At 33.8% G+C, this 13487-nt stretch overlaps 3 protein-coding genes and 4 non-coding genes across 7 annotated transcripts; 3 read left to right on the top strand and 4 right to left on the bottom strand. All coding sequences in view use genetic code 12, as the record gives it.

Annotated features, from left to right (window-relative positions):
• Positions 1–5608: 5608 nt before the first annotated feature.
• tG(GCC)2 lies at positions 5609–5679 on the bottom strand. The gene has a single exon. It is a non-coding gene; the product is annotated as a tRNA-Gly (tRNA).
• Positions 5680–6350: 671 nt separating this feature from the next.
• tD(GUC)4 lies at positions 6351–6422 on the bottom strand. Its single transcript has one exon. It is a non-coding gene; the product is annotated as a tRNA-Asp (tRNA).
• A 1455-nt stretch (positions 6423–7877) lies between these two features.
• On the top strand, positions 7878–7949 carry tD(GUC)3. Its single transcript has one exon. It is a non-coding gene; the product is annotated as a tRNA-Asp (tRNA).
• An 83-nt stretch (positions 7950–8032) lies between these two features.
• tD(GUC)2 lies at positions 8033–8104 on the top strand. The gene has a single exon. It is a non-coding gene; the product is annotated as a tRNA-Asp (tRNA).
• A 124-nt stretch (positions 8105–8228) lies between these two features.
• On the top strand, positions 8229–10814 carry SPO75 (Spo75p; the record flags this gene model as incomplete). Its single annotated transcript, XM_704860.2, has 1 exon — positions 8229–10814. One exon carries the CDS (start codon positions 8229–8231, stop codon positions 10812–10814), a length of 2586 nt encoding a protein of 861 aa, XP_709952.1.
• On the bottom strand, positions 10805–12436 carry CAALFM_C403680CA (uncharacterized protein; the record flags this gene model as incomplete). Its single annotated transcript, XM_704859.2, has 1 exon — positions 10805–12436. The coding sequence occupies one exon, from the start codon at positions 12434–12436 to the stop codon at positions 10805–10807; it is 1632 nt and encodes a 543-aa protein (XP_709951.2).
• A 422-nt stretch (positions 12437–12858) lies between these two features.
• On the bottom strand, positions 12859–13272 carry CAALFM_C403690CA (uncharacterized protein; the record flags this gene model as incomplete). Its single annotated transcript, XM_704858.1, has 1 exon — positions 12859–13272. One exon carries the CDS (start codon positions 13270–13272, stop codon positions 12859–12861), a length of 414 nt encoding a protein of 137 aa, XP_709950.1.
• Between the last annotated feature and the right edge of the window lie 215 nt (positions 13273–13487).

Here is a 13487-nt window from a genome sequence, read left to right on the forward strand (position 1 = left end):
CACAGAATTAGGCTGACGTAAACGAGCAGAAAATTTCAAAGCTTCACGAACAGTAGATGTCTCTAAATGTAAATCTTGTTGTTGAACATATCCAATAGATCTTTGGAAAGAACTATCCAATTCACCACCATTCACCATTCTGGTTCCTGAAGTAATCACACCAGTGGTCAATCTTTCCGACAAGGCATTTAATAAGGTGGTTTTACCAGCACCCGATGCACCCATTAATGCAGTGACTTCACCAGGTTTGACCCAACCATCAATATTGTTAAGAATAACACGTTCTTCAGACTTGATTTTAACAGTATAAGTCAAGTTTCTCCAATGGAAAATATTCGAAGTGTCCAATAATTTGCGATCCATATAGTCATAAGAATAATCAGATATTTCCGTACTACCACTAAAATCTAATGGCGCCATACCATCCATATAGGCTTCTTCATCCTCCTCCATTTTCCGCATTTTCCTAATATTTTTCCTTCTAAACACCAAAGTTTCACCTTTCAGAATACTTGATTTGTTGGTTTGAACGAAAAATATGGTTGTACCAAATAAGAATATGATGAATGCCATTAGGACACCAAAATTTCTCCACACATTAGAATAAGAATAATCAAATGCTAATTTCAAATACAAGTCACCGTCAACTTTAAATTCTCCTGGAAGGGCACCAATACTTGCACAAACAACAGAGTTACCCGTTTTAGGATATCCAAATCCACTAGGCACAATATTGCTACAATCAAACACTCGACCATGGAATTCATTGGAAATCAAGGCTTCATAAGCATAGGCTAATGGATTAACCCAACGGATCCATTTACACCAACCAAGCATATATGTCACAGGAATAGCAAATCCACTAAATGTTGACAAGGCAAATAATAAAAGTGAGGATGGAGTCATTGCTTCTGCCAATGAGTTAGTGAATGCACCGATAGTTCTAAACAAATGAGACATGAACAAAGTGGAACAAAAACTAATCAATAAATAGAAAAAGAAAGCGCCTGGCTCTCTTTTAAAATTGACCATGAAATATAATATAAGATTGAATAAAACACTGCAAACAACTTTTAATGGGAAATCAGATATAATTGATCCTATAGCGTCCGCCATTGGTGGGTAAAGGGCATATTCACGATGTTTTTGAACAATAGCTCTACCTTCATACATATTATAAATTTCCAAAACTGATGAATAGGCATTAAAAAGCAATGCGTAATACATAACTGATGTACGGTAATAGAAGGAAGATGAATTGGGTTGCAAATTGTAAAACACTGAAGATAGAATCAATGCCATGGCAATATTACCCGCCACAGTGGAAAGTGGAACTATAATATCTCCTCTCATTCTATCCCAATATCTCTTCATAATATAACGTACTTGCATAGGCAACGAAACAGTGTAAGATGATTTGTTGTAGGTGTGCTTGGCCTTTTTGGCATTATTAGCTTCAAATATTTTTTGCTTTTGATCATAATTTTCACAATTATCCAAATATTCATCAATTTCCTCCAAAAGTGCTTGTCTTTCTGGAGATCTTCTCCAGTATCTATAGAATTCTTTTGGAGTTCTTGGAACTAATCTCTCATATCCTGGTTTGATTATTCTTTCTGCTGGACTAGTTATTGATGTTAAAAAATCTGGTGTGGTTTGTCTGTCTTGACAAACAAATCCCATTTTTTTGAAATAAGCGGCAGCACGCTGTGACGACCCGAAAAAAATTTGATAACCTTCATACATAACAATGACTTTGTCAAACAAGTCGTAAGCATTTTGTGAACATTGATAAATGGCAATTAAAGGAGTATCGTTAAGAATGGATGCTGATGTTTTCAAAGATGATATAAATTCCAATGCGGTTGCAGCATCTAAACCACGAGTAGAATTGTCCCAGCATTGAATTGATGCCTGCACCAATGTAACTTCGGCAATGGAAAGACGTTTACGTTCACCACCAGAAATCCCTCTAATGAAATCATTCCCAACTTTTGTATTCTTGGTGTGTGATAAACCATAAGTTGCCATGACAACATCGACAACATGTTTGGCATATTCTTCACGAGAGACTCCCATGGGTCTATTCTGAGGAGTTTTCATCAATGCTGCAAACTCAAGAGTTTCTCCAACGGTTAAATTTGGGAAATGGGTTTCTGTTTCAGCACAATATACTACTTCACCACGCAAATGATTTCTAATTTCATCTTGTGTGATTCCGTCATAAGATATTACTGATCCATCAGCAACATGGAATCCTTCTGTACGACACGCAATAGTTTTCAAAAAAGTCGAACAACCAGCCCCTGGTCTTCCTAGCACAACTGTGACTTCACCTGGTTTAATCAAACCTTCCATTGGTTTTAAAATGTCAAAGCTATAGTCGTCATTATCCTTTCTAAATTTGTTGAAAATGTTTCTGGCATATTTCAATACCCCGTTCGATACGGTTGTTTGATAATCACTTTCAATAGCATCACCATAAACTCGAAGGTTTCTATAAGCAACACCTAATTTACCTGGCTTGTAATATTCAGAGTCACTCTGATATAATTTCCACATATTCTGCACCCATCTTTTCGAACTGAACGAAGGAGATTCTGGATCTAATGTTGGATCAGTCTTGTCTGAAATTGGGTTGATCCCATTAGGGTGCATGGTTGCTGTGGTATAGGTATCATCGTAATGAGATTGGACTCCTTGAGTTAAGGATCTTGCCAAGTGATGAATTTGTGCTGATGCACTTTTGTTAAAGCCACTATAGTATCCATGATACGGCTGACCTTGAGATTTGTTATTGTAATAACCCTTGTAAGGTTGTCCTTCTGCTTGTGATGCCTTGGCCATTTTTTGTTGAAAAAGTGAATGCCCTCTTAGTTTGTTATATTTGAATCAAGTTGAAGGAGTAAAAAGAATGGAAGTTTTCCTTTTTGAAGAAAACAAATAAGTAACAGTATCAAAAAGGAAAGTAAAAAAAGGGGAAAGTTTCCAATGAATGTATGAAATCAACCCTAAAAAAATGGATAAATAAAGAATTCAGAAAAAAAAGAAGCAATTATAAGGCTAAAATGAACCGAGATTTCAATATATGAATCTGAAATTAATGGAATACCTTATAGGAATCAAGGGTATTATTATATGTATGAAGATGCAAAATCAAAGACGAAAAAAAAGGAAAAAGGAAAAAGGAAATGGTCCAAAAATGATTCGAAATAAAAGTTGGGTTTTCTTTTTTTTAATTTTTCAAGATATGAGAAAGGGGAACTTGGATAAATTATATATGAATATAAATTGGATGATGTATGAATACAAGCAAGGTTAAAAACTAAAAACTAAAAAAGAAAATTAATTATAAGCCAAAGACGGATAAACAATTTAGCATTACCAAATTCGATCTTAAAATTTTTGATGAGGAGAAGCAGGAAAAGAAAAAACAAAAAAATGGGAACAAAAACAACCAAGTGATGGAACAAGAGGGTGGTCATACTATGTGTTGTTGTTATTGTTTCATTAGACTGGGAAAGATCAATAATAGAAACTAAAATAAGAAAGAATTTTGGATAAATTTAAAGTATCTGCAAATGGAATAAACTGAAAGAAACTATTCCTTGCAATTGGTAGTGTATTTTAATTTTGGTTTGTGCTTTTTTACTTAATTAGGTAATTAAATGGGGTACAAAATATGAATAACACACATCACACAAATGCAATACAGACTTTTTTTTTCCCACTTCCTTAATTGAATGCAAAATCCAAGCTGTTGATCGTACTACACCAATAACCACAGCCACTGGTATTGTTATGAAACCAAGCATAAATGTTAACCTACAGAATATCTAAAACGTCGACAATACTAAGATTCAATTTTAACTCTAACGCAGAAATAGTATCACCACCAGGAACAACGTAACATTTTACACACTCAGTAAAATGGATATGGAAAAGTTGAAAAAAAAAAGAAAAGAAAAGAAAAGAAACGAGTAAATGAGATTATGTGTGGGATTCATTAATTAATTGGTACGTTTGGTTGTTCCATATTAATGAGTTGTAAAGAATCATTCACTTTTTCATTAATTATTTCGATTAGGTGAATGAACAAAGTGAAACTACAATATCAATGTGAAATTTGCAGTAGTGCTGGCAAATACCATTATTATCCATGAATAATGAATGAAATGTGCAGTATACTCTAGCCATTCTACAATCTATTTTCTTTGTTCTTGTTGTTGTACGTAAATTATTGTCTGAAGATTAGTTGTCCCTATTGTATATTCATGTCAAAGTTACCAGCAACATTCAAACTATTATAGATCATTATTTACAGAGTCAGTTGAGATAATTCTCAATAGATAACTGGACAGAGAAGAAAAAAAAAAAGAAAAACGAGATGAGGATAGAATAAACAGTGGAGGAGGATGAGGAAACCATAAATTAATTAAATGACTAAAACTAAAAATTTTTCTTTTTAGTTTCGTTTCATTTCAAATCATATTATTTTCTTTTCTGCCTTCCAGTTTGTAGTCTCCTTCTACCTTTGTTTTTTTCAATTGACACATCACCATGATACCAACTTCTTTTTCACCAGTTGATAGTGGTATTGGTACAGTAAGTATTATAACATTATTCTATATTTTTTTTCAGCCTTATCTGTAACGGGAAGTTTCGTTAATTTTCCATTTTGATACACACTTCCGTTCTTGTGTAACAATGTGGTGAATTCTACTACATAGATAAATGTAGCCCACTGGTTTTTGTTTCTTTGTGTGCGTATATGCGTTCAATTTGCTTAATGTTAGCTGTACTTAATAATAGTGATAGCTGGCTAGCAATGTGATTGTGACCTAATCTTTGTTGAAGCAAACTACACTATAGAATAAGAACCAAAAACCAAAAATAAAGCACATAGTAAAAGAATTTTCCTATATAAGCACAACCAATAATAATGATTGTCTAGCTCCTGCACATAAACAAAGACAAAGTGGGACAAAACAAGAAATGTCGCCCTCAATTTTTTTCCGAATTGAGTAAAGCCAAATAATGATTTTGTGTCATTTTACTATTTTGAGATGTTCAAATGTGTGTGCACAATAAGTGCAAAAACAAAAATACATATACACATAGTGATGTTGATTAATATTATAACTTAAAAAGAATTCAATATTAGAAGTTGCAAAGTGGAGTAAAAACAATGGAAGGAAGTGGGGTGGTAAAAAAAACAATTGAAAGGGGGTTGGGTGGGGTGCCTGTCAAATAAAACTAGACAAATGTTAGTTGTCACACGAGCAATACCTTGCCGCTTTACGAGACGAGTTAAATTAATACTTTATCATTACTAAGTCTCCGTAAAACCCCAACGTTATCTTTCAAATTTTGTTCTTCCTCAATATGACTTTTTAGTTGGCAAAAAAATGATGACTTTATCTGATAAAATATTCTTGAAACATTGTTGACCGTAATCAACCAGTCTTTTACGATCCCCTGACAACCGAAATCAAAGCCACATATCAGCCTACATTGTAGCAACAAAAGTGGCTTAAACACATCAACGTCAAGCCATTGCAATCTGGAAAAAAAAAAACAGTACGATGCTGTGAAACAAAAAAACAAATGCAAGAACCGGGAATCGAACCCGGGGCCCAACGATGGCAACGTTGGATTTTACCACTAAACCATTCTTGCTCCCAATTAAGCTATTTGCTTGAATTGACGGAAGCTGAAACTGCCGGCTTCTTCAAGTAGCTTATTAAAGAAGAATCCTTTACGAACAATTAATAAGTTTTATTATTCTTAATTCTATACAAAAAAATTACAAAAGCTTCTTTTGGTTGACAACACTACAATCACCTGAGTTAGTCTTATTTTCTAAGTTGATTGATTACAAAAAAAAAGCCAAAAGGGATAGGGAGACGACAACAAGACAGATTGGTTGACGATAATCAATGAAAATATGCATGGCAACGTGCTAATGAAGGCGACTGGAATAATGTTGTTAGATTTTGGCTTTTTTACCACAATCAATCAGTTAATGGAATCAACTTAGATTGTACTTCCCTTGCTAATCATTCTATGCTTTCAGATGGAATTTATTAACAAACTACAACTTGTAAACTCAGCTTAAAGTCATTACGAAGCAAATTTCTTTTTTCTTTGATAGTACAGTTGACGATACAAGATTTATTGAAGTTATCTCTTAACCCATACAGCAAGATATTTCTATTTACACACAGATCAATTGATTTCCAATTTTACTCGAATCATTGGTCAGCTCTCTCCTTTTGATACTTGAGCTAATCGCTACACCATTTTTACCAAAAAATAAAACATAAAACTAAGCAAAAAAATAAAAAATACTCTCTTGCGGGGAATCGAACCCCGATCACGCGCGTGACAAGCGCGTATTCTGACCGTTAAACTACAAGAGAATTCCAACTGAGCTAATTAGCTGACTTGTTGAAATATAATTGTCCCACTTTTTTGAGTGTGTAAAAAGTATAAGAATATGTTAACCCATGATGATTATAGAACTAGTCGAGTTTTGAAAGATAGCTAAGGATGATATTGCATTTTGAGCAAAATACTATAAAAGATGATAAAATAGAGAAAAAAGCAGGCAAATTTGCACCTAAGTGATTCAATAAGAGAGTAAGATCAGTCATATTGATTGGGTCATTACACCGAGTGAAAAAAAAAAGTTTGGAAAATCAATCATATTCATATTTCGAAGATAGAGTATTAGAAAGAAAGGGATTAATCAAATTGATTATTGATTGTATGTTAAACATTAGTCAAACCAATACCGATAGCACTGCCACGAATGAGTATTTAATTGCTCATATTATGACTCCGGTTGGCTCACGACAGATTCAAGCAGATCGCGTGAGTCATCTTCTGACGAGTGCGCGCGCATTCTCATCCGGGTATAAATAGACCTCTAATTTCCACACCCTTTAGCGAATTCTTAATTCACTCCCTTTACTTTTTTTTCCTTGCAGCAGCTCCCAAGCGCTCCAATTCCTTTCAAATGAAGAAGCTAGATCGACGGGATGTAAGTTGAAGTGTAGTGATGTAACCTAATTGTGATGGTAATTCTGGTCGAGTTCGAATGCGGTGAAACCTCCTAAGGCGGACAGCAGTCGTATTTGTAATGCGGCTGGTTTTCTAACAACTAATATTATAGGATGAAAGATATCCCTTAGCTCAAAAGGATATTTTTCTTTACGGTATACGATTATGTTTAATATAAGTATTTTTTTATACATAACAGTCTGATTGTTTTCATGTAGATGCACTATTAGTCTTAGTTTCTTTATAGTCAAGAAGTTAGTGAAGTTTTGAATAGGTCAGAATGACCAGAACTGTAATCAACACGTAAATGATTGTTAATTTACATTATATGAACAAGAGTTCTTTTGAGCTTGAAAATAATGCTCATTAGGTGTGTGTTGATCTGTTGTTTTAAATAATGTTTGACGATCAGTTTTTATAACAGATTTATTGAAACCGTTGTATCATTAAATGAACAACTGGCCATATCTAATTTGACAACTTATATAGTTTGTGTTTTTTACTCAACTAAATACTCCACTGACATTGTCATTAATTTCACCAAGCTAAAAGCTTGGAAGGTATTTATTTGTAGAGATAAAGTTTTGGATGAAAAATTGGTAAAAAATTAACAAATTTAAGAAAATGTTTCCATTCGCTACAACGGTCTTTATTGCACAAAATATATATTTAACATTGCTCTTTTAGAATAATAATCTAATAATCATTGACTTAACCTTTTCAGGTTGGTTATATATCCATTTCTATCATTCAAAATATTCTGAAGAGCAATATGGGTACACAATGTGCATAAATTTTCTCGTCATCGAAGTTCTCTTGTAGTTTAACGGTCAGAATACGCGCTTGTCACGCGCGTGATCGGGGTTCGATTCCCCGCAAGAGAGATTTTTTTGGATCACTTTTTTTTGCAACCTGGTGGTACATTCAGTCACTACACAATACACACTCAAATCCAGCATCAACAAGTTCTCTTGTAGTTTAACGGTCAGAATACGCGCTTGTCACGCGCGTGATCGGGGTTCGATTCCCCGCAAGAGAGTGATTTTTTTTTTCATTGATTTCATTTAGTTTGGCAACCAATTTGGTAAATTTTTTTTTTTGAAATATTATGAAAATGGTTTACTTATAGTTGTTCTTATTAGCCGCTCAATTCATCAAAAACCATGCTGTCAATCACTGTTGAACAATATGATTATCAAACATTGACAAAATCATATATGGATATCTTTAATTCTCAAAAATTTGCTCAATTTCTTAACACCACACAAACAGGATTTGCCCATTCATCATCAGGAATTGAATTTAGTGTTCTTATGAAAACTTTATTCACATCATTATGCTTTTGCACAATTCAATTGACATTGTTTTGTTTACTCAGACCAGTTTTCAATTATTTATATCAACCTCGGTGCTTTTGCGTTCCCATAAATGAAAGAATGGAGACTTTACCAAGAGAATTTTTTAAATGGATAGTTCCAACGTTGAAATGCAGCATTAACACCTATTTATCGTTGGGGTTGGATGCATATTTCTTTATTAGATTCATTAGTGTATTACTGTTATTTTTCCTATTTATTGGAACCCTCAATATGGTCATACTCATACCAATAAATTATACCGGTAGCAGCACAGAATATACAGCATTTGGATTGGACAAACTTAGTCTATCAAATATTGCTACCACCAATGTGTCAAGACTAAATGCTCATTTTTTAATGGGACTAATAACAATAGGGTTTTTCCATTGGTTGATTGTTTATGAATTCCAAAGTTATGTGATTATAAGACAGTCGTACTTGTTGTCACAGCCACACAAAGATTCCGTCATGGCGAAAACATTACTAATTTCAAATGTTCCACCATATTTGCAAAACCATGAAGTGTTGAAAACCATTTTCCAAGTAGTGCCTGGTGGCATTAAAGATATTTGGGATATAAATGAGTTTGAAATAATTGATCACCAGGTGGAAATAGCTCAAGATGCTTTACATTATTTGGAAAAATCGCAAGTATTGGGACTCAAAAAATATTACCATAAAAAGGCGCAATGGTGTGGATCTTCAGTGGGGGACTCAGTAGAAGAAATCAAGGAATTTATTGAAACTCATGAAATATATTTTTACCCTCCACTATATCTGGGACCAATTAGGATTCCACAAATTGAGCGAACAATTCGCATTACACTACCAGGATGGTTAAGAATATTTTGTTTTCAAAAACCAATCCCCATGTACGAGTGGTCTCTCCAAACCCTTTCTGAATGCAACCAAAAAATAGACGAAGAAAAATTAAAACTCGCTGAAGGTCAACTAGCCAAACACAGTAAAATATTTATTGAGTTCACTTCTCAAGAAGGCTCCTATATTGCCCACCAATGTCTTTTATCTCAATCACAAGGTTTCCTTGACAAAACAACTATCGAAATAAATCCCAATGATATCATATGGAGAAATGTTTGTCGAAATGATGGTATAGCTTGCAAGTTTGAAAAATATTTGGTTACAATTGCCTTTATCAGCATCATAATTCTCTATGTCATTCCAGTGTCATTGATTGGCTTGGTATCACAAATACCATTGTTAACTCAGTTATTACCCTTTTTAGAATGGATATACCAGTTCCCAGAAGAGGCAAGAGAAACAATAGCTGGTTTCTTACCTTCGATATTGCTCGGCGTCTTGACTGAGATTGTCATGATCATTTTCAGATTTCTAACATACTTTAAAGGAAGAACAACTGGCTGTGAGGTTGAAATCGATTTACAGAAATGGTACTTTGCATTTTTGTTTGTGCAACAGTTTTTAGTTGTCACCATTCTGTCAAGTGTCACGGTGATATTGAAACAAATAATAGATCAACCAACTTCAATCCCAGTATTACTTGCTACCAATCTACCCAAATCAGCAACTTTTTTCTTTCAGTATATATCTCTCCGGGCATTTGCATTTTGTGGCAACAACTTTTTAAGAATTAGTCCATTAATTCAATCTTTGATAGTTTGCAAATTCATTGACATAACACCACGACAAAAGTTTAATCGTATCACAAATTTGCCTAAAATAAAATGGGGTACGACATTTGCAGTGTATTCAATCTATGCATGTATTGGTATTTCGTACTCAATAATTTCTCCATTGATATCAATATTCATCATTTTCTTTCTCAACTTATCAATCTTGTATTACAAGTATGCACTCAAATATGTATACAGTCATATCAATGAATCAGAAACAACTGGCAGACTATACCCCACAGCGTTGCTTCATCTCTATACTGGTGTCTATTGTCTCGAATGTTGTTTAATTGGTGTTTTTTTCCTTCTGAAAAATGATAAAGGTGGCTACCCCATGAGAGTACAAGGTTGGATCATGACAGGAATATTGATCTTGACAATTTTTGCCAATACCATCATTTACAATCGTTATATCCCCCATTTTTCCAATTTGCCAATTCTTTCAGATAAAACATTTAAAGATGGAGCAAAACCAATATCAGAAAGCAGTAGCCCCAACACTGACGATACATGTTACCTGAACCACAAATTGTTATATCTCCATCCAGCATTCAAATATGAAAGTCCCAAAATATGGTTACCAAAAGATCCACACGGGTATACTGATTTGCTGCTACAAAAAATGCTGGACAGGTCTCAATTCGAAGGTGAAAACGATGGTGCACAAGTTCAACTTGGTAAATTTTTTAGTTCTCTAAAACTAATGATATCCGAGGCACCACCGGATTATAAATGATCGTCAAGACGTTTTTTAATTTGTAAATGTTTATAAATAAACCTCCAAGTATATAAAAGTTTTAGACGTCTTTGTGCAAGTTGTGCCTTGTGTTCTTTTATTCTTCCAGCAAGCCAAATTTTCTTTATAGGAATTTCGTCTTGTTTTAAAACAATTACCCCTTGTTTAACAGGTATAGCTTGACCAGCTTTGAAAGCAAATCCGGTAACGACAGGAACAAATTGAGCTTTATTCTTTAGTATATTTTCAATGTTTGTTAATTTTAACCATACACAATCATCTGGAATCATATTTTCACGGAATATTTCTATGTTACCATACTTGTTTCTCGGGAGAATAAGCTTACCATCTGTTGTTTTAGTAACTTTCAATTTAATATAGGGACATGTTTGGCTAAAACTGTATAACTTCACTTGATTCAAACTAGGATCATTAATTTCATTTTGATTGTATAATCGTTTGTTATATATGGTTCGAGGAGTTGCCTTAGCGAGCTTTATGGGGGCTTGATCAGGTTTAATTGAACGCCCAAGAAACTTCCACTGCTGTTCAGATTTCCCAACAAGTAAACTATTTTTGAAATAAACCGGTTCCTTTTTGTTATTTATTTTTATTCGCTTAACAGGTTTAGTATCTGGCATGATAACTTCGTTATACCTAAGAGTCGATGGAGTGATGAAATTAGGACTATTTTTCATTGCAGTAAAAGTCTCAGGAATCGTATAATTAATCATTGCCATTTGCATTAGACTGTCTAATTCTTTATAGTCATCGGTGGTATAGTTTTTCATTCTGTTGAAAATACGCAACAAAGATTGAAGCAATAACGCAGATTTCCCCAAATCTGTCCGCAAGTCTAATCTATTAAACCATCTATAAGAAATATCCTTCATATATCTCGAGCTGACATCAACTATTAGGTTCTCCGAATTTAAACTCAACACATAATGCATTGACATTTGGCAAAGTTGATTTTGTATGGGGTAAAATTGATCAGTAAAGCTTTGTGATAATGTGCCACCATAACGTTTGATTCTAAGTAGCCTTTTATCTTCTTCATAAAAGCATTGGGTTTCCATAACTATGATTTCAGACGGATCCAACGGGTTGATTAATTCTGTCCAAAAATAAGGATATAACAAATCATTGTCTTTATTTACCTTTAAAATTTCATGGTTCAATTTTGGTTGAGTATTGGTATTTTTAATTGACAATAGGGGAATGGAAAAGACCAAACGACTTTCAAAACCTAAAGCACTCAAAATTGCTGTGAATATTTGTGCCCCGGTATCTCGATTATGTTGAAACTTTTTAATTACTGCCAATAAATCGGATTCATTTGAGATATTCTTTGCATTATTAGGGAATTTACCAGGATCAGACGAATAACCTAAAACCCTCAACCCATTTGAATCATGTTTGAAATTTTTTCGAAACCATTTAATTAAATACTTGAGAATGTATACCAATTGTTCATCAGCAGATTGCATATCCATATTCTTCTTAAATTTTTTATATATTTTTTTAACTTGATCTGGAATCAACTTCTTAAGCAACTTTTGAACTCTTTTAGATCTGATTAACTGATTTCTAAACCTTGCATGGATTATATAAGATACCATACTCAAGTAATGAATACTAACACGTTTTTGTTTCTCTCTGATTAGTTGTTTTATCCTTTCTTTTCTTTGATGATCAATATCATTCTGTTGTATCGTGATTGAAAACTCCGATGGTGCAGGGTCAGCAATATTATCAAGAAATACATCTTCCCAACCCGACTCATTTAGTTCGAGATCAGAATCTTCTTCTATTTTGACTCTTTTAGTTGCGGGTTCATCATAATCACTTTCCTCATCACTTTGTACAAAAAGTCCTTCTCCTTCTTCCATAATCGTGAAAAGAATGAACAAATATTTGGGCGAAACAATCTTTTTTTTCTTTAGGTGAAGTTTTTTTTCTTCTTTTTCTCATAAAAGGTTCCACAACTTGTAGAAAGAGCATGGATTTCTAATACTTCTATATTAAACCTAGTGGTATACGTCTATTCATTAACTATATTACTTATACTCAAATATTCTGGTATGAGGGACCATTGATTAGTTCGACTAGGTAATGTATCATGTCCATATACCGTCAACTTTTGAAAATTGCCTACTGGAATGTAGGTTACTGCAGTTTTAACTTCACCAGTTTCCTTATCAGACACCAAATGTTCAGACTTATTTATCACATAACCCTTAACATCATATTTGTCTAACTCCAAAGTTTTCCCAACTAATTTACATCCTCTAAAATAAGCAACATCTAGGAGTGTACCATCAGGTTGAGTTTCTTGTGTCTTTGATGGAGCGAAATAATCTTCAGTGTTTGCTGGACCAGAATATTGAATATTCATTGGAACCACTGAAGCAACAACTTCTTTGACTGATTCATTAGTGATTTTTATTGTTGACATACCGGTATGATGGAATTGAATTGATACTGGCAATATAATTAGGTAAATGACTATTTATGACGACGCGGAAAAAAAATGTACTGTAGTGCTGCCTCCAAGACGTGTCGTACTGTCGTGCCTCCACCATAATCGTGTACTTGCACAAAAAACTGCTTGAGCTCCTCGGGTTTATCACTTTTACCAGAAAAAGCCCCCCACTTGTGATAAATCCGATC

This window comes from Candida albicans, chromosome 4, assembly GCF_000182965.3.
Source record: "Candida albicans SC5314 chromosome 4, complete sequence".
Lineage (NCBI taxonomy): Eukaryota > Fungi > Ascomycota > Pichiomycetes > Serinales > Debaryomycetaceae > Candida > Candida albicans.